Here is a 21,369-nt window from a genome sequence, read left to right on the forward strand (position 1 = left end):
TATAGTTTACGACTCCTTAAAAATAATAAAGACTTTTTGAAGTCTAAGAACTGATTAGACCATGATCGAGCTAAATAGGCCAAGGATATCCTTAAACAATACCGAGATGAGAAATATTTAACAAGACAACTGAGCTTTATAACACGTGAATATTCAAAATCTAAGATACAAGATTAATTTTGGACCCTTTGCGAATGTTTATACTCTTGATGAATATAATAGTTAGCGAGACAACGTTACTATAAGTACACATACCAGAGATATGCTCATTACACGGATTACCATAAAGTAATGCCAAGCCGTGTCAGCTGTAGGCATATGTAAAACCTATGAGCGGCCGAACAGTCTGGTGTTTGCCGTTGTAACGTAGGATGAAACATGTCTATAGAACGTTTAGATATTGTAAGCAGTATATATGATCATGGTGTTCGGAACTTTTATTCTCTCTTTATCAAATAAAATGTGTTATGTGTCGTTAGCCATGTTCATTAGCGCTTCACTCACATATTTGTTTGAAAAGCATTATTCTAAGTTAGTCAATAGTCGTAAGGCATCGTGAAGTATCAAGAAAGGCTCAAGGATAAAGCTAACATTGTACATATTATAGCTCCTAGACTTACTAAACCTTGTAGCAAACAGTTTCCTTATGAAGAATCTCGATTCATTTCATCAAATTAAGATTTAATTAAAACAATGTATTTAATAACATACAATACAATTCATATAACGTATTGAGGCATTTGGAAACTCCAAAATGACTTGGTTTTCAGCCAAAACAAGCCGTTTAAAAAACTTAATTGTGGGGATTAGAAGCAAAAGTTTTATATAGATCAAGCGTATATATCACGAAATTAGATCGAAAGTTTAAAAACCATTAGTGGGCCCACAAAGTCATTTTTACAAACTCTCAAGGCACCAATAGAAGATCTTCAACCTGATCAAATTCGATTTCATGAGCATGGTCTAGAGGCACAGTTTGAGGTCCGGTTCGTAGCAAATGTGATAGAGTGGTCATGGCATGAGATTGCTGCGAAATGAGGCCATCGGTGGATGGGTTTTCAGACAAGATGATTTCGTATCCATCTCCGTATGAACCCATTCCATCCGCCATAAGTTGCCACACTAAACCACCGCCAACCGTCCCTCCAGTCCTTGCTTCCATGTAGATGTTTCTATAAACAGCATTCATGTATGAATCTCTTTTGTTAATATTAAAATCCGGATCTTTGCTAGACTTTCCAAATTCTGCTATCACAAGCGGCTTCTTTAAGACAGTTCTTGAATCTTCGTAATGACTCGACATCCATCTTTGCATAAATGCCATTTGTGAATCGTCAGTTTGTCCATAAAACCTTCAAAGAAGAAAGACATGGTACATAAATCTAATTTGAACTCGATATTATTATTGCATGTACGTAGCGCAATCTAGCTAGCTACTTGTATTTGTAGATAGAACAATATATTAACTGGCTAGCTACTTGTATTTGTAGATAGAACAATATATTAACTGATAATATTATTACCATTGATCAGGATAGGCATGTATAGTGGTGAAATCGATTTCTCTAACAAGATTGTTGCTAATGAAATCTGTTCCAACTTGGTAACCCGGGTTTATTTGTTTTCGTTGGGGCATTGTGTCTCCGTAAAACCCTTCCATCCCAACCTCCAACAAATGATGTTGATCTAATGATTTAACAAAGGCAGCCATTTCTTGAACCCAAACCTAAAGAGAAATATAAGTTCAGATTCATATATTTAGAGCTTAAATCGTGGTCCTTAATGATCTATAAAGAATCATTTTAATAAAGAAACTACAATATTCACTCACATTAACCATTCGTCCCGAGTAATCTACTTGGCAACGGGGTTCGTTTATGAGTTCCCATGCCATGATTGTGGTGTCCTCCTTGTAAGGAATTTTGGTGATCGTATTGACTCTGGTGATAACTCTCTGCAATCAAAATTATGCCTATAAGTCACTAAAATTACATATTTTGATCATATACATTAAACATTAATTTTAATTTTGAACTTACTTCAACATGGTTCTTGTAATACCCTTTAACTATAGAATTTGTGTAGAAATCGTCATCACTTTTGACATGAGCACCCGAGCTTCTAGCCCACTCAACGTATTGTGGTCTTCCTCCAAAGTCTTTGTAATTGTTAACAAAACTTAATATCAACTTCAGACCGTATTTTCTTGCTTGTGCCACCACAAAATCCAATCCCTATGTATAAATCACATCTTTCGTCAGTATAAATGTCCTTTCATTCTAAAACAAAATAAAAGACGGTATGTACCTGAAATACACGTTCATCGTATACTCCTGGTGAAATTTGTAAAGCTTTATCATTAGAACCGTCTTCAAACGCCCATGTGCGACAAACAAATAGACCAGCATCCGCAGCGTCTTGTAGGACTTGGGTCACTTTGTACCTCTCACTCGGATCTGAGGCTACATTCATCATCCAATATGCATTAAAACCGTTGAACAGAAAAGGTGAACCGTTGAGAACAAAGCTAGTTCCTTTGGTTCGAACAAAGCCGCCTCCTTTACCTCCGTGAACCCTAGCTTCACATGCACAACCACAAAATGACATGTATAGAACAAAAGCAAAGAAAATAACACTCCATGAAAGCCTGCCAGATTCGACGTAAGTAGCCATTGTTGGTCGAATATTTGAATGCATGAGATGGTTGGAAACGTTGGTATTTATGCATGAAAGTTTGCTAAAAATAGAAGTGAAAAAGAAATTGGAAGAAATAGAAGAGCCAGGAATTGTGCCGCATTTTCTTGAACTAGAAGATGGCCACTGCAGTGGTTGTAATAAAAAATACTTATTGAACAAGCAAGTAACCAACATTGGCGTATGGGTCATTAGATTTTTGTTTGTGAAAAGTAATATAGGTGTGTATATATTGTGTTGTTTGTTTCGGTTTCTGCAAGCAGATCAGACACTCATACGTATGTGCTTAATTTGAGGTTAAAAATTACAAGTGATCCCGCTTTTATCCTTTTCCCAGCATTTACTTAATTTTTCTTAATTCTCATGGCAACTGTCACTAAATCTATATATATTAATGAAGGCTGGCGCAAATTTTTGGACTAAACAGGGAAATTTACACTAATATGCAAAACATTTGTGGGTGTGGGGGAGACCCGGGCCACTATACGAGTTGTGCCCCTTGTTGGATTAATCTTGATGTTTCGGGTCGAGTACGGGTTAAGTCGTTTACGGGCCCATGCAGATAAAATGGGTCAACAGAATACTTGGTCCATGTTGACCGAGTTTCTTGGAAGCGTATGTTTGATTATAACCTATTTTGTAATGCCACAAAATAAAAAAATAAAAATAGTGAAATTGCAAAATTAACAGTTCGGTATTTACTATGGAATTGGAATCTATTTTGTTGATACAAGTGTTGGATTAATTTCTATTCCGGGTCACAAGTCGGTGAACCAGGCCTAAGAGGTTTTAACGAGTCGGTTAAAGTCTAAGGGGTATTATGAAATATTTCATATGCTTGGTGGCCAAGTTCACCTTGTTGGCCAAGTTGACCTTGTTGCCCAAGTTCACCTTGATGGCCAAGTTGAGTGGTGACCACATATTATGCTTGGTTACCAAGTTGGGTTACTAGTATAAATAGATGTACAAAGTTAGTGTTAAATACAACATCAACAACAAACACAACAATCACCACCATTACTACCAAAGTTATTGTAATCAGTTTTTTGAGTTATATTTTCTGGTTATAATATAAGTCGGTTATTTATAAGTTGTGCGTTAATTATCGTTTATCATTCTTGAATTGGTATCAGAGCTCGGTTCAAGGACGTGATAATTAGCGGCCAACAAAGAAGGTGTCTCGATCGAACAAGTTGGCTTGATATCCTGAAGAAGTTGTTATCGTGGTAGACCGAACAAGTTGGTTTGATCTCCCAAAGAAGTTGTTGTCATTGTCGATAGCATAGTTCGTTCAGTTGTTACTTTATTCAAACAAGTTGGGTTTGAGTAGCCATGGGTGACACGACTCCACCGCTGCTGCCAAAGGGGAAAGAGAATTGGCCATCTTCCGTTCAGTGTCCAATGTTAACTACAACGAACTATACCGTGTGGGCTATAAGGATGAAAGTAGTCCTAAGAGTTCACAAAGTTTGGGACACCATCAACTCGGGTGTCCCCGATGAAGACAAAAATGACATGGCTATGGCCTTGTTGTTTCAATTCATACCTGAAACCTTGATAATGCAAATTGGAGATCAAGAAACTGCTAAATCCATGTGGGATTCGATTAAAACCCGACACTTAGGTGCCGAACGGGTTAGAGAAGCACGTCTCCAAACCTTGTCAATGGAATTTGACAATATGAAGATGAACGAGTCAGATTCCATAGATAACTTTGCGGGAAAGTTATCGAGCATTACCTCGAAATCAGCAGCTCTCGGCGAAGTTATAGATGAAGCAAGGTTGGTAAAGAAGTCTCTCAAAAGTCTCCCAAGATCGAAGTATATTCAAATGGTTGTTTCGCTTGAGCAAATGTTGGATCTCAATAAAACTGGATTTGAAGATGTCGTAGGCCGACTCCGAGCCTATGAGGAGCGAATCTGAGAAGAAGAAATTCAAGGGGGTGACCAAGGTAAACTTTTATTCGGTAAATATGATTCATTAAGTCATAGAAGTTTTGAATCTAATGGGGGACGAGGACGAGGAGGTCGAGGTCGCGGTCGAGGCCGTTTCAATGGCCAATACCGAACCCCTAGTACCGAACAAGGGTTATCAAGTCGGGGAAAGTAAGGGTGAAGAAAGATCGGTCAAAGATTTTATGTTACCGATGTGACCAGTTTGGTCACTTTGCATCCGGTTGCCCGGACCGAGTTCAAAAGGGTCAAGAAGCAAACAAAACCGAAGCCCGTGAAATTTTTGCTGATGCGGCGTATATGCATCAAGTTGTGTTCTTAAATTAACAAAACCTAATACCAAAGAAATACGAGACCGAATGGGTCGAAGATGATGTATGGTATTTGGATAATGGGGCAAGTAATCATATGACGGGAAACCGGTCGTTTTTTTAAGAGTTAAACGAGAACATAACCGGGAGGGTTAAGTTCGGAGATGGGTCATTTGTTCAAATCAAAGGAAAAGTCTCAATTCTTTCCAAGGAAAATCGGGTGACCAAGACTTGTTAACCGAGATTTATTATATTCCGGAGTTAAAAATAATATAATAAGTCTCTGTCAAGCAACGGAGTCCGGATGAGACATTCGGATGAAACATGATCTTCTGACCATGTAAGATGAGAACGGGAGGTTACTTATGAAGGTCAAGAGATCCAAAAACCGACTCTATAAAATACGAATGAAAATTGGAGCTCCAGTGTGTTTGCAATCAAAGATTGAAGATGATGCATGGCGTTGGCACGCAAGACTTGGGCACATCAATTTCGAGTTAATGAAATCGATGGCTAAGAAGGATCTTGTACGAGGTTTACCACATGTTGAAAACGAAAATCAGTTGTGTGAATCGTGTTTGGTGGCTAAACAAACGAGGCGTTCGTTTCCGGCTACATCCTCGTTTAGAGCATCCCAACCTTTGGAGTTAGCTCATGGTGATTTGTGCGGTCCAATAACCCCATCCACTATCTCGGGTAATAGGTATGTCTTTGTTATTATAGATGATTACTCACGATATATGTGGACCTTTTTATTGAAAGAAAAAGGTGAAGCGTTTGAAAGTTTTAAGAGGTTTAAATCCCTAATCGAGACGGAGGCGGGTTTACCAATGAAAATTCTTCGAACCGATAGTGGAGGAGAATTCACTTCACATGATTTCAATTGGTTCTGCGATGAAAGTGGAATTATTCGGCATTTAACCGCTCCGTACACGCCGTGGTAGAAAGGCGCAACAGAACTTTAATGGGGATGGTGCGGAGTATTCTAAAGGCAGTGCAGGTACCAAACTATATGTGGGGAGAAGCGGTCCGACATTCAACCTTTTTAATCAATCGGGTTCCAACCCAGGCATTGGTTGATCAAACTCCATATGAACGATTCAAGAAAAAGAAACTGATTATTGAACACGTTCGAGTATTTGGGTGCATGGCGTATGCTAAAGTTGATAGTGTACATCTAAAGAAACTTGATGATAGGTCAAGACAGCTCGTTTATCTCAGTTCGGAGACGGGTTCAAAAGCATACCGTCTCTTCGATCCGAACACCCGGAAAATTGTTGTTAGTCGAGACGTTGTGGTTAACGAAAACAAAGGGTGGAATTAGGTAAAGAAAGTCGAGAAGAATAACTACGAGCCGGTTATGTTTTCTATTGTTTGGGGGGGGGGGGTGCGGTTGACTATGGAACTGGTCAAATCGAACCCACTATTGAAGAAACGTCTAGAAGCAACCCAGGTAGCCGAAGCTCTGAACCTACATCACCAGTTTAACCCGAGTCCAACGATTCAGCCGAACCAAGTCATACCGGGCCTAATTCCTCAACCCGCTCTCAAGTTCAATCGATGAGTAACGGGTCACAGGTCCATTCGGGTGAAAATGAGGCCCAAACGGGTCTAAGGCGTTCAACCCGAGTCTCGGTTTTACCAAGAAGATTACAAGAAGATTATGTGTTACATATTGACTCTGACTATGAGCAATTGCTTCTTACAGCAAGTGGTGAACCGAGTAGCTATTTTGAGGCTAAGTCGAACCAAGAATGGGTTCGTGCTATGAATACCGAGATCGATTCGATAAATAAGAATGAAACATGGAGGTTAGTCGAACTTCCAAAGGGTGCAAAATGCATCGGGTTGAAGTTGGTGTTCAAAATCAAACGAAATGCGGATGGAACTATAAACAAGTACAAAACTCGGTTGGTTGCAAAGGGTTACGTGCAACAACCCGGGATTGACTTTGATGATGTTTTCGCTCCGGTAGCCCGATCGAGACCGTTCGGTTACTAATCGCATTGGCTGCATCTAACGGGTGGGAAATCCACCATCTTGATGTTAAGACGGCATTTCTACATGGTGAATTGAAAGAAGTTGTGTTCGTTTCTCAACCCGAAGGATACGAGAAAAAAGGCGAGGAGGCAAAAGTTTACAAGTTGTCAAAGGCCTTGTACGGGTTAAGGCAAGCTCCCCGAGCTTGGAACACAAAGCTCGATAACATCCTACGAGACATGAAGTTTTCAAAAATGTTCCAAGGAACAATCGATTTACCGAAAGAAGGATGGGAAACATTTTTTGATTGTAGCCGTGTATGTGGATGATTTATTTGTGACAAGTACAAGCTCGAGTATAATTTCCGATTTCAAAAAGGGTATGGCGACCAAGTTTGAGATGTCGGATCTCGGGAAGTTAACCTACTATCTCGGAATCGAAGTATTCCAACGAGAGGACGGGATAATAATTACACAAGAAGGATACGCCAAAAGAATTCTGAATGACACAGGTATGCAAAACTGTAATCCGTCTCAAGTCCCGATGGATCATGGTGTGAAATACTCAAAAGCCGAGAATGAAGTCGAACTCGATGCAACCGAGTATCGAAAGGTAGTGGGTTGCTTACAGTATTTATTACACACTCGTCCGGATATGGCATACTCCGTGGGTATTGTTAGTCGATATATGCAAAGCCCACGAGAATCTCATGGTATGGCAATACGATACCTATTGAGATATTTGAAGAAAACGACGAGTTACGGGATCAAGTACGGGAAGAACGGGTCCAAACGACTTGTCGGGTACAATGATAGTAGTCACAATATAGATGAGGATGATGGTAGAAGTACCACGGGGTATGTGTTTTATTACGAGCAATCTCCAATTACATGGTGCTCACAAAAGCAAGCGACAGTTGCACTCTCATAGTGTGAAGCCGAGTACATGGCGGCTTTAGCAGCCGCGTGTCAAGCTGTATGGCTCCGAGAGTTGTTGGGCGAGTTGACTGGAGAAGCGTTGCAGAAAGTTGTGTTGAAAGTTGATAACACGTCTGCAATAGCCCTTGTGAAAAATCCGGTTTTTCACAACCGAACAAAGCATATAAAGTCTCGTTTTCATTTTATCCGAGATTGCTACAACGATGGCGAGGTCGATGTTGAGCACATTAGTGGGAAAGAGCAACGAGCTGATATCCTCACTAAAGCACTCTCAATAATCAAGTTCACGGAGATGCGCGAGTTACTTGGAGTTGAAGACCTTTCTAATCCAAATCAGAAATTAGGGGGGGTGAATGTTGGATTAATTTCTATTCCGGGTCACAAGTTGGTGAACCGGGCCTAAGAGGTCTTAACAAGTCGGTTAAAGTCTAAGGGGTATTATGAAACATTCCATATGCTTGGTGGCCAAGTTCACATTGTTGGCCAAGTTGTCCTTGTTGCCCAAGTTCACCTTGGTGGCCAAGTTGAGTGGTGACCACATATTATGCTTGGTGACCAAGTTGGGTTACTAGTATAAATAAATGTACAAAGTTAGTGTTAGATACAACATCAACAACAAACACAACAATCACCACCATCACTATCAAAGTTATTGTAATCAGTTTTTTGAGTTATATTTTCTAGTTATAATATAAGTCGGTTATTTATAAGTTGTGCGTTAATTATCGTTTATCATTCTTGAACAAGTGCATGGATGAGATATTGATTGTAATCCTTATATATAATCGAAGTATCGACCTACGTTTAAATTTCTACATCTTTGATATTTGCCTCCCTACTTTAGGCTCCTACGTTTTTAAGTCAAAAAGTATGGAACCTCTTTTTTAAAGTAAATGTATACTAAACTTCATTAGATAGTTTCCATTGAATATATGGTAGTTGCACCGACAAAGATCTTTAAGTAAAAAAAAAAGTCACTAAATGTCTTTAGCGGCTGATTTATGATTGTTACGAGTAAATCGCAAATAACTATTTTCATAGCAGTGTGGTTTGAGCTAAAAATGATAACGAATTAATGATTTTAACGTGAAGTTTCAATAAGGAATATCAATTCACAAATTATATTATTATTATTATTATTATTATTATTATTACTCCCTCCGTTCTATTATAAGTGTCATAGTTTGACTTTTCAAGTCTTTCTTTTTTGAAACCTTGACCGTAAATAGTTTTGTTCGAGTCATATAATACTTGATGAAAATTATATCAATGTAAAATACATATAAAACCCAATCCATTCATATATTTTACATCAAGTATTATATAACACAAACAAAAATATTGTCGGTCAAAGCTAAACAAGAAAGATTTGAAAAATCAAACTATGACACTTATAATGGGACGGAGGGAGTATTATTATTATTATTATTATTATTATTATTATTATTATTATAAAACTTTGGTGTTGTTAAGTGTCGATTGGGCCACTTAGCAGCACCGTATTGGTCCTTGAATTTTGTTTGTTTTAGTTCCGGTACCGTGACAAACATAAAAGAAACTGAACAAATTCGCGTACACTCACTGCATTTTGTTTTAGTTTCAGTTCGTAACAAATGAGACGAAAATCAGCCGAATTTGCGTCACCTAAACCTCCGGGATCGGCAATGCTCGGATCTTCCCAACATCTGAGTGTTAGCGACTTATGCCACTCAATTAATTCATCTCAAATTTTTATATTTTTTTTTCATTTTGGTTTTTAGTTCCGGTATCATAACACACTTAACCTAAACCGACGGAATTGCGTCAACTTACCGCCTCAATGCCTGGGTTTGGGTTTATCATCGCCCGATTTTTACCAATTTGCCCGGCACAATGCGCCGGGTATAACACTGGTTATATATATTTGAGAAGTTTGGTGTCGTAAAACGTAATTGGTCCATGCGGCGGCACCAGCTTCTAACACATCATCCAACTTTATTTTTGTTTTTTTTTTTAATTTTAGTTCTAATATCGTAATGAACGTAACTGAAACCAACCCAATTCAGATGGATTCTCCTCGTCATGCCCGGGTTTTACCGATCGTTGTTTTTTTTCTGTTCTACAGCTGCAACAAACAACATGGTCCACATGGTGGCACCAGCTTGTGACGCGTCATACAATATTTGATTATTTTTTAGTTCAGTATCGTAACGAACGTTATCAAAACCGACACAATTCGCGTCTACTAGTCGCCGTAACGCCTGGGTACCGGCCAATGTTTTGTATTGTGTTTAGTTCCTATGTCGTAACGAACGTAACCATAATTGCCCAATTCGTGTCGACTTGCCGCCGAAACATCCAAGTTTTATCGACCCGGTAAACATCGATTTAAATGAGTTATTTTTTTGGTATAATAAATTATACGGGTATTCTGGATGTTTGCTAATTTAATCTTTAGGTTTAATGTCAATTTCATAATGAAGTTAACCGATACCAATTAAATTCGTGTTGCTTTGATCATAAGTTGTATTTGTTTTTTCTTTAATTTGTTATTTATTTATATATCAGTTATATCAGTCTCACTACTGTTTTCTACGTTGGCATATTAATGTTTTCGGTTTAGTGTTGGTATCATAACGAACTTCTAACAACCGAATACACGTTAATGTACGTCACGACCATAGCGAACTTCTACTAATCGAATGCACGTTAATGTACCGCCGCATCGCGGCAGGTACAAACCTAGCTAACACATAATTCTAGAGTGAACTCCCAAATTATTATAATTAATAAATTAATTCAAAAGTCGATTGCAATAATACATAATACAATAACTCTAATTATGGATATGTAATTTATAAGGGTGCCCTGACTAGGGATGAGATCGGCTACCGGTACTAACCGGCCCTGTCTCGAAAATCTCGATCCCGATAATCGTAGATGTTTATACCGATACTGAAATCTTCGGTTCGGTATCGGTACCTGGACGGTACAGGTATATATTGAAAGTAAAAAATCGGGAAATACCGTACCGGTACCGGTACTAAAACTCAAAATTTTGGTATTGATTCGGTACAAACGATACCAAACCGGTACCGATTTCGGTACCAGCAACGAATTTTCTCATCCCTAACCTTGACTTAACCAATAAGTAATACCAAATATAATAAAACTTTGTAACCCTATAAACCAATTACAACATTAGTGAATCCTATGAACCCAAATATTGCCAATCTTGTCACCTCCTCATTTCCAACATTAAACAATCTTCACATTTCATCAAACTTGTTTCTACCTTGTAGGAGCTTTCGTAAGAATGCTTGCACATTGTTCCTTGCCACTAATATGCGTTCCACCATTAACTCGTTTTGTTCCACAAGCTCTAGTATATAGTGAAACCGATACTTTATGTGCTTGCTTTGAGTATAGCTTACTGGGATTTAAACCAAAGCAAGTGCTTGTGTGTTATCAATTTTTAACACCACTTCTTGAAACTTCCCTCCATACAATTCAAGCAACCATACGGGTTAGCTCGCAACCTAGCTCGCCCCTATGTACTTTGCCTTGCATGATGAAAGTGCTATGGTGCATTACTTTTGTGAGCTCTAAGAAATTAGGGCACCTTTAAAATAAAACACATGACTAGTAGTGTTTCTTTCATCATCTTCATCAATATTAGGTTTCTGTTATTTTACCCGATCAACACCTTTGATCTGACTTGTTTATACTTGATCCTTTTTTTCCCAACAGCTTGTTAAATTCACTGAAGAATTTTTTTAATCGCTGCCAAATGAGACTTCTTTGGAGTTTACATGTGTCTATTTGCCAACCAAAAATGGCATGTCTGGTCGAGTGTATAACAAATAACGAAGACATCTGACCAACTTCTAGTACTGGTTTCATATGCATCAACATCATCCTCCTAGTTAGATAATTTCACATACGATCCATGGGTATACATGGTTTGAATAGCACTCCTCCATCCTTGCTTCTTTTAATAACCATTGAGCATAAGCACTTGGATGGATTTGAATCTCATTCTCTAACAGTGAGACTTCTATTATGAGATAGTAAGTGAGCTTACCCAAACAAGACATTTCAAACTTCGTAGACATCACTAAAAGTTTGAAATGATTTATGTTATAGAAAAAGATCAAAATGTTTCGTACCAAACGAGGTGATAAGTTTACCTCACATGAGTTCAACCAATTTTCCGACATGAAAGGCATTCGAAGATATTTAACGATGCGTACATGTCCTAACAAGACAAGGTAGTTAATTGAAACACGGAGAAAAACCTTACTAGAGATGACATGGAGAATGTTAAAATCAATGGTTGTTCCGAATTACATATAGGGTTAAGTAATCCAACACATAATGTATATCAAGAATCAGATTCCTAGTAGTGCCTTGAAGAAGATGGCGCCATACGAGATCGATGTTAAAAGAAAAAAACCGAACATTGCTCATCTCAAAGTATTTGGTTGTGGTGTATGCAAAAATAGTGGGAACTCACGTGAAGAAGCTTGACAACTTATTGAGGAGTTAGGTGCATATGAGGTTCAAGACTGAGTATAAAGCTCACCGATTACTCGATCCAAAAATCCAGAAGATTATGATAGCTCATGATGTGGTTTTTTGACGATGAAAACAGTGATGATGTTCATTTCAAAGAAACACCATTGGAAGTAATTTTTATTATTTTTATTTTTTAAATAACAATATATGTGTAGACAATATGAATGAAATACGACTATTCACATGTTCGACTTGAAGTATAATGTTATATTCTAAAATGCAACGAATGTCTGCTCACGGTCACATATATTTAAATAAGCCAAATTGGATTAAAAACTTGGCTCTCAAATTGCCACTATTGGTCCCAAATTTTAAAAAACTTAGCTCTCAATGGTCCATTTTAAAAAAAAACTTAACGCCGGTAAGTTTTTTCCGAATTTCATACTGAATTTTTCAGGCTTTTGATCGGAAAGAGGAAACAAGTCGATTGATGCAAAACTTAGCTCCAAACGGCTTGATTAGTGCTTCAAATCGGGTGTTTGAACTTCAAATTAACAAACATTAAGCTGTTTGGAGCATCGTTTTGAGTTATGTTTTACATCAATTGACTCGTACCCTCCTTCCGATCAAAAGCCTTAAAAAATCAGTTTATGATTCGAAAAAAAACTCAACGCCGCTTATTTTTTTTTTAACGAGGACCATTGAGTGCCAATATTTTTAAATCGAGGACCATCACTGGCAATAAACAAAGTTAGAATTATTATCTGCCAATAAAAGCTAGTTGTGATTATTAACATCCAATTTGCCCTTAAATAATCATAGGCAAATAATAGTCTCAGCTAATGACGTTAGAATTCCAGCCAAAAATGTTTTTCCAATGACTAACAACTAATAGCGTTAGAATTCTGTTAGTCGCGAATTTTTGTAAGCAAATAAACTGAAAGATGGAATCGTCAGCAGCATTTCATTAATCAATAGATTATTTTTAAATCCAATTTTCGAATCTACCTCCATTGTTTTTGTAACTTCACTTTTTAAATCCTTTCCTCTTTTTTTTCTTTCCCGCTCAAACCACTATAATAATAGTTATTTGAAATTTAACAATCATAAATTACTCATAAAAGACGGTAAGTTACTTTTTTAAGAAAATCTTTGTTGGTTGCAAACACTCATATATTTTAAAAAAGCACATAATAAATAAGTTAATATTACAACATTTACTTTAGAAAGAGGCTCCATATTTTTTTTGACTTAAAACCATAATACACTAAAGTAGGGAGACAATATCAAAGAAGTAGTGAGTTAAAAACATAACATTAACTTTAGATATCGAAACAAACAATACAATAAGCACATAAATGACTTTACACAAACAAAAATCTAACGACACCACACAAAAATTGTCTGATAGGTTGAAGATTTAGCGACGACATAGATTGGACCCATACGCCAATGTTGGTTATTTGCTTGTCCAATAAGTATTTTTTATTACAAACACTTTGGTTGCCATCTTCTGGCTCAAGAAAATGCGGCACAATTCCTGGCTCTTCTATTTCTTCCAATTTATTTTTCACTTTCTATTTTTAGCCAACTTTCATGCTTATAAACCAGCATAAATACCAACGTATCCAACCATCTCATGCATTCAAATATTCGACCAACAATGGCTACTTACGTTGAATCTGGCCGGCTTTCATGGAGTGTTATTTTCCTTGCTTTTGTTCTATACATGTCATTATGTGGTTGTGCATGTGAAGCTAGGGTTCACGGGGGTAAAGGAGGCGGCTTTGTTCGAACCAAAGGAACTAACTTTGTTCTCAACGGTTCACCTTTTCTATTCAACGGTTTTAATGCATATTGGATAATGAATGTAGCCTCTGATCCGAGTGAGAGGTACAAAGTGACCCAAGTCCTACAAGACGCTGCGGATGCTGGTCTATCTGTATGTCGCACATGGGCATTTGAAGACGGTTCTAATGATAAAGCTTTACAAATTTCACCAGGAGTGTACGATGAACGTGTATTCCAGGTACATACCGTCTTTTATTTTGTTTGTGTAGAATTAAAGGACATTTATACTGACAAAAGATGTGATTTATACACAGGGATTGGATTTTGTGGTGGCACAAGCCAGAAAATACGGTTTGAAGTTGATATTAAGTTTTGTTAACAATTACAAAGACTTTGGAGGAAGACCACAATACGTTGAGTGGGCTAGAAGCTCGGGTGCTCATGTCAAAAGCGACGACGATTTCTACACAAATTCTATAGTTAAAGGGTATTACAAAAACCATGTTGAAGTAGGTTCAAAATTAAAATTAATGTTTAATGTATGATACAAATATATATGCAAAAATAGTGACTTATAGGTATAATTGTTAATGCAGAGAGTTATTACCAGAGTCAATACGATCACCAAAATTCCTTACAAGGATGACACCACAATCATGGCATGGGAACTCATAAACGAACCCCGTTGCCAAGTAGATTACTCGGGACGAATGGTTAATGTGAGTGAATATTGCAATTTCTTTAGTCAAATGATTCTTTAAAGATCATTAAGGACCACGATTTGAGCTCTAAATATATGAATATGAACTTATGTTTCTCTTTAGGTTTGGGTTCAAGAAATGGCTGCTTTTGTTAAGTCATTAGATCAACATCATTTGTTGGAGGTTGGGATGGAAGGGTTTTACGGAAACACAATGCCCGAACGAAAACAAATAAACCCGGGTTACCAAGTTGGAACAGATTTCATCAGCAACAATCTTGTTAGAGAAATCGATTTCACCACTATATATGCCTATCCAGATCAATGGTAATTATAACATTATCCGTTAATATTGTTCTATCTATAAATACAAGTAGCTAGATTGCGCTACGTACATGCAATAAAAATATCGAGTTCAAATTAGATTTATGTACCATGTCTTTCGTTTTTCAAGGTTTTCTGGACAAACTGACGATTCACAAATGACATTTATGCAAAGATGGATGTCGAGTCATTACGAAGATTCAAGAACTGTCTTAAAGAAGCCGTTGGTGATAGCAGAATTCGGAAAGTCTAGGAAAGATCCAGATTATAATATTAACAAAAGAGATTCATACATGAAGGCTGTTTATAGAAACATCTACATGGAGGCAAGAACTGGAGGGACGGTTGGTGGTGGTTTAGTGTGGCAGCTTATGGCGGATGGAATGGGTTCATACGGTGATGGATACGAAATCATCTTGTCTGAAAACCCATCCACCGATGGCATCATTTCGCAACAATCTCATGCCATGACCACTCTATCACAATTGCTAAGAACTGGACCTCAAAATGCGCCTGTAGACCATGCTCATGAAATCGAATTTGATCATGTTGAAGAGCATTTATTGGTGCCGGTGGCACACCTTCTTCATCATCCTCATGCAAACCATGCTCACAGTCGAAAAGGGTTAACAAAAGAAGTGCCTTGAGAGTTTGTAGAATTGAAGTTGTGATTCCACGTATACGTCTGATTTTTAATTTGTGATCTAACTAATATGTTATTGATGATTGTATTATTATTTAATACATTTTTAAGTTAAATTTGATTTAATGAAGAATCTTCCTAAAAAATTTGCCAACTATATAATTCATTATATATCTTAATCTTAAATATATATATATATAAACGAAAGTACCACCCTGAATTCTCACAAATCATCATATTGTTTTATTTGTAAATGAATGTTTCTCATGCATTTGATCCGAATTCACGGGCAATATTGGTCTCACCAAACTCAGATAGCCTTTAAACGGGTTATAACATCTCATTAATTATAAGTAATCTCACTAAATAATTGATATGGGAAAATCCTATAAAGTAGAGATGTATTAAAAATTAATATCCTATTTTTATTTAAAAATATATTATTTAGAATTAAGAAACAATTTTATGGTTGAAAAAAAATAAGCGGGTCATGGCCGGTCTCACCAAACCTTCATAACTTTTAAATCGGGTTACAACATCTCATTTATTTGCGAAACCTTTTAATCATCAAATCCTAAATATATTTTTAACATCCTTACAGTAAATTAATTTAAAATTTTAAAAAATAAACAAATATTATAAACGAATAATGTAAACTAACCCTGTAATACGGGGGATAAAAACTAGTAATTCAATATAAATAACAAAAATAGAAATAACATATATATATTACCAAATGTAATCAACTTTAGATGAATAACATGTTGTTCATATTATCTTACCAATTGTTTGAGATTGATAACAGCCATATTATCTTTTCATAATTAAAAGCTAACCTCAACATAATTGGAAAAATGATATATATGAAAATCATAGGATCCACCTAAAGTTGATTGCATTTGGTAATAAACATGTATTCCTTTAATTTAAAAGCTTTCAAATGTAATTTATACCAACTAGATAATTATGTCATTAAATCCTAGAACATATGAAGCCTAATTATAAGTCAACCTCATAACAAATGGCCAATCTTTTCAAATTCAAGCATAATGATACATATACAAGCAACTCCAATAAATATGCAAGATTTCTATAACCATATATTCCTAATCTAAAAGCAATAAACGTGTATGAGAGTCACAAATATTTCATGAATAGATGATAAAGTCAAGAGCATATATAACAAGACTTAAAGATCCACAAATCTTGAAATACTTAGTTAAATAGTTAAATTTGCAATTTCATTGAAGGATAATCATGCAATCACCATTATGTCAACATTATCATTGCCAAATACTCATAGTATCGTCAAGAATAACTAATTAGCTTCATCCCAATCAAAATGATAATAAGAATCTAGCTCATAATGAGCATGGATACAACATCAAAACTTGAAAGATAAATAAGATTCATGGTTAAAAAAACAAGATAATCTAACCAAGAATCCAAGTTAAATGTGTTTAATGATCATGGGCGTCCCCTTCCTTGATGACGTATTACCTTCAAAAGTGCGTCAAGTGGGCAAAAATATGTGACTCTCGAGACCAAGCCCTCTTCCATTTCCTATCCAAATTCCTCTATTTATAGGTTGTTTGGAAGGTGGGGCGTGAGTTGTGCTTAATGAGGCAGGGGTTGTGCTTGGCCATGTTGTCCTTTCCCAGTGCTCCACTAACTCTGACATGTATGTATCTAGCACGCGTAACGGGTAGGGATGTGTGTACGGAGGCACGAGCGGCGTGTTGTCTTGAGGCATGGGCTGTGGTTGATCAGGCACGGGTTGTGCTAAGCTGCTCATGAGGCGTGCTTAGTTTATGCTGAACATTTTTCTTTAATTATCTCTATCATGTGTTCCTCTATTTGCTCAATCAAAAGCTTATTATTCATGTGAACCAAAATGGAATTGATTAATTATCAAATCCATAGAAATCTACAAAGAATTAATCAAAACTAGAATGCATTTTGTTAATAGTTGTGATCAATTCTCATGGTTATTTCTGTTGGTATTAATGTACAGGGGTCAAACTTGTCAATTCTAATAGTTGACAAAGTTATGTGTAATAAGTGTGAAGTGACTAAACTTCTAGGGGGTAATTGTGTCATTTCTGCAGAACGTTTTGTTACGGCTGTTGTAACTGATTTGGGGATATAACAATAGTTAGGGTTTCATTCTCATTCATTCATTTTTTAATTTTACTTTCACTTCTTGTAATCTCTGTTAATCAATAAATAATTCGATTGTGTTCGTTCTTGATTGAGATCTTAATTTCATATTCCTTTGGTGTATTCGTTACAAGTGGTATCAGAGCTACGGCTCTCAATTCAAAGGAGGTAATCAATTCACGAAGAGATTAAGCATCTGCAATGGTTTCAACGAAGTTTGACATCGAGAAATTTGATGGCAAGAATGATTTCGGTCTATGGCGAGTCAAGATACGAGCCTTGCTTGTTCATCAGGGTTTTGGTGGCGGCTCTCGCCGGAGAAGCTAATCTTCCGGCAGATATGACCGATAAAGAAGCGTGAAGTGATGGAGAAGGCACAAAGTGCAATTATTCTGTCTCTTGGTGATCGAGTATTGAGGGAAGTGTCCAAAGAAGAGTCCGCTGCTGGAATTTGGGCAAAACTCGAAAGTCTGTACATGACTAAGTCCTTAGCCAATCGTCTATATCTAAAGAAGAGTCTCTACACGTTTCATATGGTGGCCAACAAGACAATTGAAGATCATACAGATGAGTTTAACAAACTCATTCTAGATCTTGAAAATATTTAAATATCACTGGAAGATGAAGATCAAGCAATCATATTCTTGACTTCATTGCCAAAGTCATATGAACATTTCGTAGATACTTTGATGTATGGCCGAGAAACTCTAACAATGGAAGAAGTTTTGGCAGCCATGAACTCCAAAGAGTTAAAGAAGAGAAGTGATGTTCAAGAAGACTTTAGTGATGGTTTATATGTGAGGGGTAGGACAAAACATAGATCTGCTAAGGGAAAGGTTCAATCTCGATCAAAGTCAAAGATAAAGAGGAGATGTTATGTGTGTAATTCAGAGAAACATTTGAAGAAAGATTGCCCTGAAAGAAAGAATAAAGTTGGTGAGTCAAGTTCATCAAAGGGGCATAACAGTCATGCTGCAGAAGGGTCTTCTGATGGGTATGATAGTGCTGATGTAATGAATGTGTCCAGTAGTGATGAGAAGAATGGTTGGATTCTTGATTCAGGGTGTTCATTTCATATGACTCCCATCAAGGAATTCTTTAAAGAATTAAAGTTAGAAGATCTTGGAGAGGTAAAACTTGGTGATGATAGGTCATGTAGGATTCTTGGAATTGGCACTGTTTCTTTCAAATTAGGTAATGGATCAGAGGTTGATATCCATGACATCAGGTATATTCCTAGCCTAAAGAGGAGTTTATTGTCCCTTGGTAAGTTTGAAAGGTCTGGTCATTATGTTGGGTTGAAAGATGGTAAGGCCAAGATTGTTAGGGGATCCTTAGTTGTGTTAACTGGTACTAGGAAGAGTAATAACACATATCTGTTAGATGGAACTGTGATGTAGGGGGCTGTATGTGTTGCAGTGTCCAAAACAGATAGTTCCTTAATTTGGCACAAGAGGTTTGGTCATCTGAGTGAGCAAGGTCTGGTAGAATTAAGAATACAAGAGATCATTGGGGAGTTTAAAATCAATGATGTAGGGTTCTGTGAAACTTGTGTATTAGGAAAGAAGAGAAGGGTACAATTCAAGAAAAGTAAACATACATCTAAGGGTATATTAGATTATGTCCACTCTGATTTGTGGGGACCTGCAAGGGTTAGTACCCTAGGTGGAGCAAATTATTTTCTTTCCATAATAGATGATTTTTCCAGAAGGGTTTGGGTATATGTTATTAAACATAAGTATGATGCATTCAAGAAGTTTGTTGAATGGAAGGTAGTGGTAGAGACACAAACAGAAAAGAAACTAAAGAAGTTGAGGACTGATAATGGGTTAGAGTTCTGTAATGAGGAATTTAACCAATATTGTAAGAGGTTTGGAATAGCTAGACACTTAACTATTCCAGGAACACCTCAGCAAAATGGCCTAGCTGAGAGAATGAATAGGAAATTGCTAGAGAGACTTAGGTGCATGAGATTGAATGCCGGAATGCCTAAGGGTTTCTGGGGTGAACTGGTAACAACTGCAGCCTACTTGATAAACAGATCACCCTCAAGTGCATTGGATATGAAAACTCCAATGGAGAAATGGTCTGGTGTCAAGCCTAATTGTAGTCATCTAAGAGTTATTGGCTTTGTAGTGTATTCACATGTGAGCCAAGACAAGTTAGATGCTAGAGCTCAAAAGTGTGTTCTTTAGGGATACCCAGAGGGAGTTAAAGGGTACAGGCTATGGAGACTTGAAGAAGGTGGTAAGAAGATTATTGTGAGTAGGAATGTTACATTTCAAGAAAATGTGTTCTATAAGGATGTGGTTGGTGGTGGTTCAAACAAAACATCTAACCAAGTTCAGAATCAAGAGAAAGTCTTGATTGAGGTGGAGAGTGATGAGGACTCCAAGCATTCTGATGGTTCTGTGACTCCTGGAACAGGGGTAAATCCGGAAACTACTCAAGAAGTTCCAGGGTATAGTCTGGCAAAAGAAAGAACAAGAAGACAGGTCGTAATTCCTTTGAGGTATAGAGATACTACAGATGTATCTGCAGTGGCTTTTATGGCTGCAGAGGAAGAAAGTATGAGTGAACCATTGACTTTTAATGAAGCAATGGAAACAAAGGAAAAGGAGAAATGGTATGAAGCTATGGAAGAAGAGATGGCATCATTGGAGAAAAATAAGACTTGGGATCTTGTTGACAGACCAGATAATCAGAAACTAGTTGCTTGTAAATGGATATACAAGATTAAAGATGGTTTACCAGGGGATGGGGTATGATGGGCCTAGGTTTAAAGCTAGGATAGTGGCAAAGGGCTTTACCCAAAGAGAAGGGATAGACTATAATGAGATTTTTTCACCAGTTGTCAAACATACTTCAATAAGGGTATTATTGTCAATTGTAGCTGTTAATGATTTGGAATTAGAACAGTTGGATGTCAAGACAGCTTTCTTACATTGCTATCTTGATGAGAAGATATACATGGTGCAACCTTATGGTTTTGTTATTAAAGGTAATGAAGATAAGGTATGTTTGTTGAAAAAGTCTTTATATGGACTAAAACAGTCTCCCAGACAATGGTATAAAAGATTTGATGAGTTTATGATAACTCATGGTTTCTCTAGAAGTTCCTATGATAGTTGTGTCTATTTTAGAGAAACAAGGAGTGGTAGTATTATCTACTTAGTGTTATATGTAGATGATATGTTGGTTGCTTGTAAAGAAAAGGATGAGATAATTGCAACAAAGAAGTTGTTAATGATGGAATTTGAGATGAGAGAGTTAGGAGATGCAAGAAAGATCTTGGGTATGGAGATAACCAGGGATAGAAAGTTAAAGACTTTAAAATCAACTCAGACTGGTTATATAAATAAGATTCTTAACAATTATG

General features: G+C 36.9%; 3 protein-coding genes across 3 annotated transcripts; 2 read left to right on the plus strand and 1 right to left on the minus strand.

The window, feature by feature from the left end:
- Nucleotides 1–723: 723 nt before the first annotated feature.
- LOC143562843 (mannan endo-1,4-beta-mannosidase 5-like) lies at nucleotides 724–3,071 on the minus strand. The gene is made up of 5 exons (XM_077050536.1): nucleotides 2,308–3,071; nucleotides 2,040–2,234; nucleotides 1,832–1,954; nucleotides 1,524–1,726; nucleotides 724–1,352 (listed from the first exon to the last, which is right to left on the minus strand). The coding sequence occupies exons 1-5, from the start codon at nucleotides 2,884–2,886 to the stop codon at nucleotides 908–910; spliced, it is 1,545 nt and encodes a 514-aa protein (XP_076906651.1). The 5' UTR covers nucleotides 2,887–3,071; the 3' UTR covers nucleotides 724–907.
- A 10,807-nt stretch (nucleotides 3,072–13,878) lies between these two features.
- On the plus strand, nucleotides 13,879–16,014 carry LOC143562844 (mannan endo-1,4-beta-mannosidase 5-like). Its single transcript, XM_077050537.1, has 3 exons — nucleotides 13,879–14,882; nucleotides 14,988–15,190; nucleotides 15,318–16,014. Exons 1-3 carry the CDS (start codon nucleotides 14,754–14,756, stop codon nucleotides 15,832–15,834), a joined length of 849 nt encoding a protein of 282 aa, XP_076906652.1. The 5' UTR covers nucleotides 13,879–14,753; the 3' UTR covers nucleotides 15,835–16,014.
- On the plus strand, nucleotides 14,036–14,708 carry LOC143562862 (mannan endo-1,4-beta-mannosidase 5-like). Its single transcript, XM_077050550.1, has 2 exons — nucleotides 14,036–14,401; nucleotides 14,478–14,708. Exons 1-2 carry the CDS (start codon nucleotides 14,036–14,038, stop codon nucleotides 14,706–14,708), a joined length of 597 nt encoding a protein of 198 aa, XP_076906665.1.
- Nucleotides 16,015–21,369: the final 5,355 nt, after the last annotated feature.

This window comes from Bidens hawaiensis, unplaced genomic scaffold, assembly GCF_021521415.1.
Source record: "Bidens hawaiensis isolate Kalapana, Puna unplaced genomic scaffold, B.hawaiensis_p1.1 tig00021180_1, whole genome shotgun sequence".
In the NCBI taxonomy this organism is placed as follows: Eukaryota; Viridiplantae; Streptophyta; class Magnoliopsida; order Asterales; family Asteraceae; genus Bidens; species Bidens hawaiensis.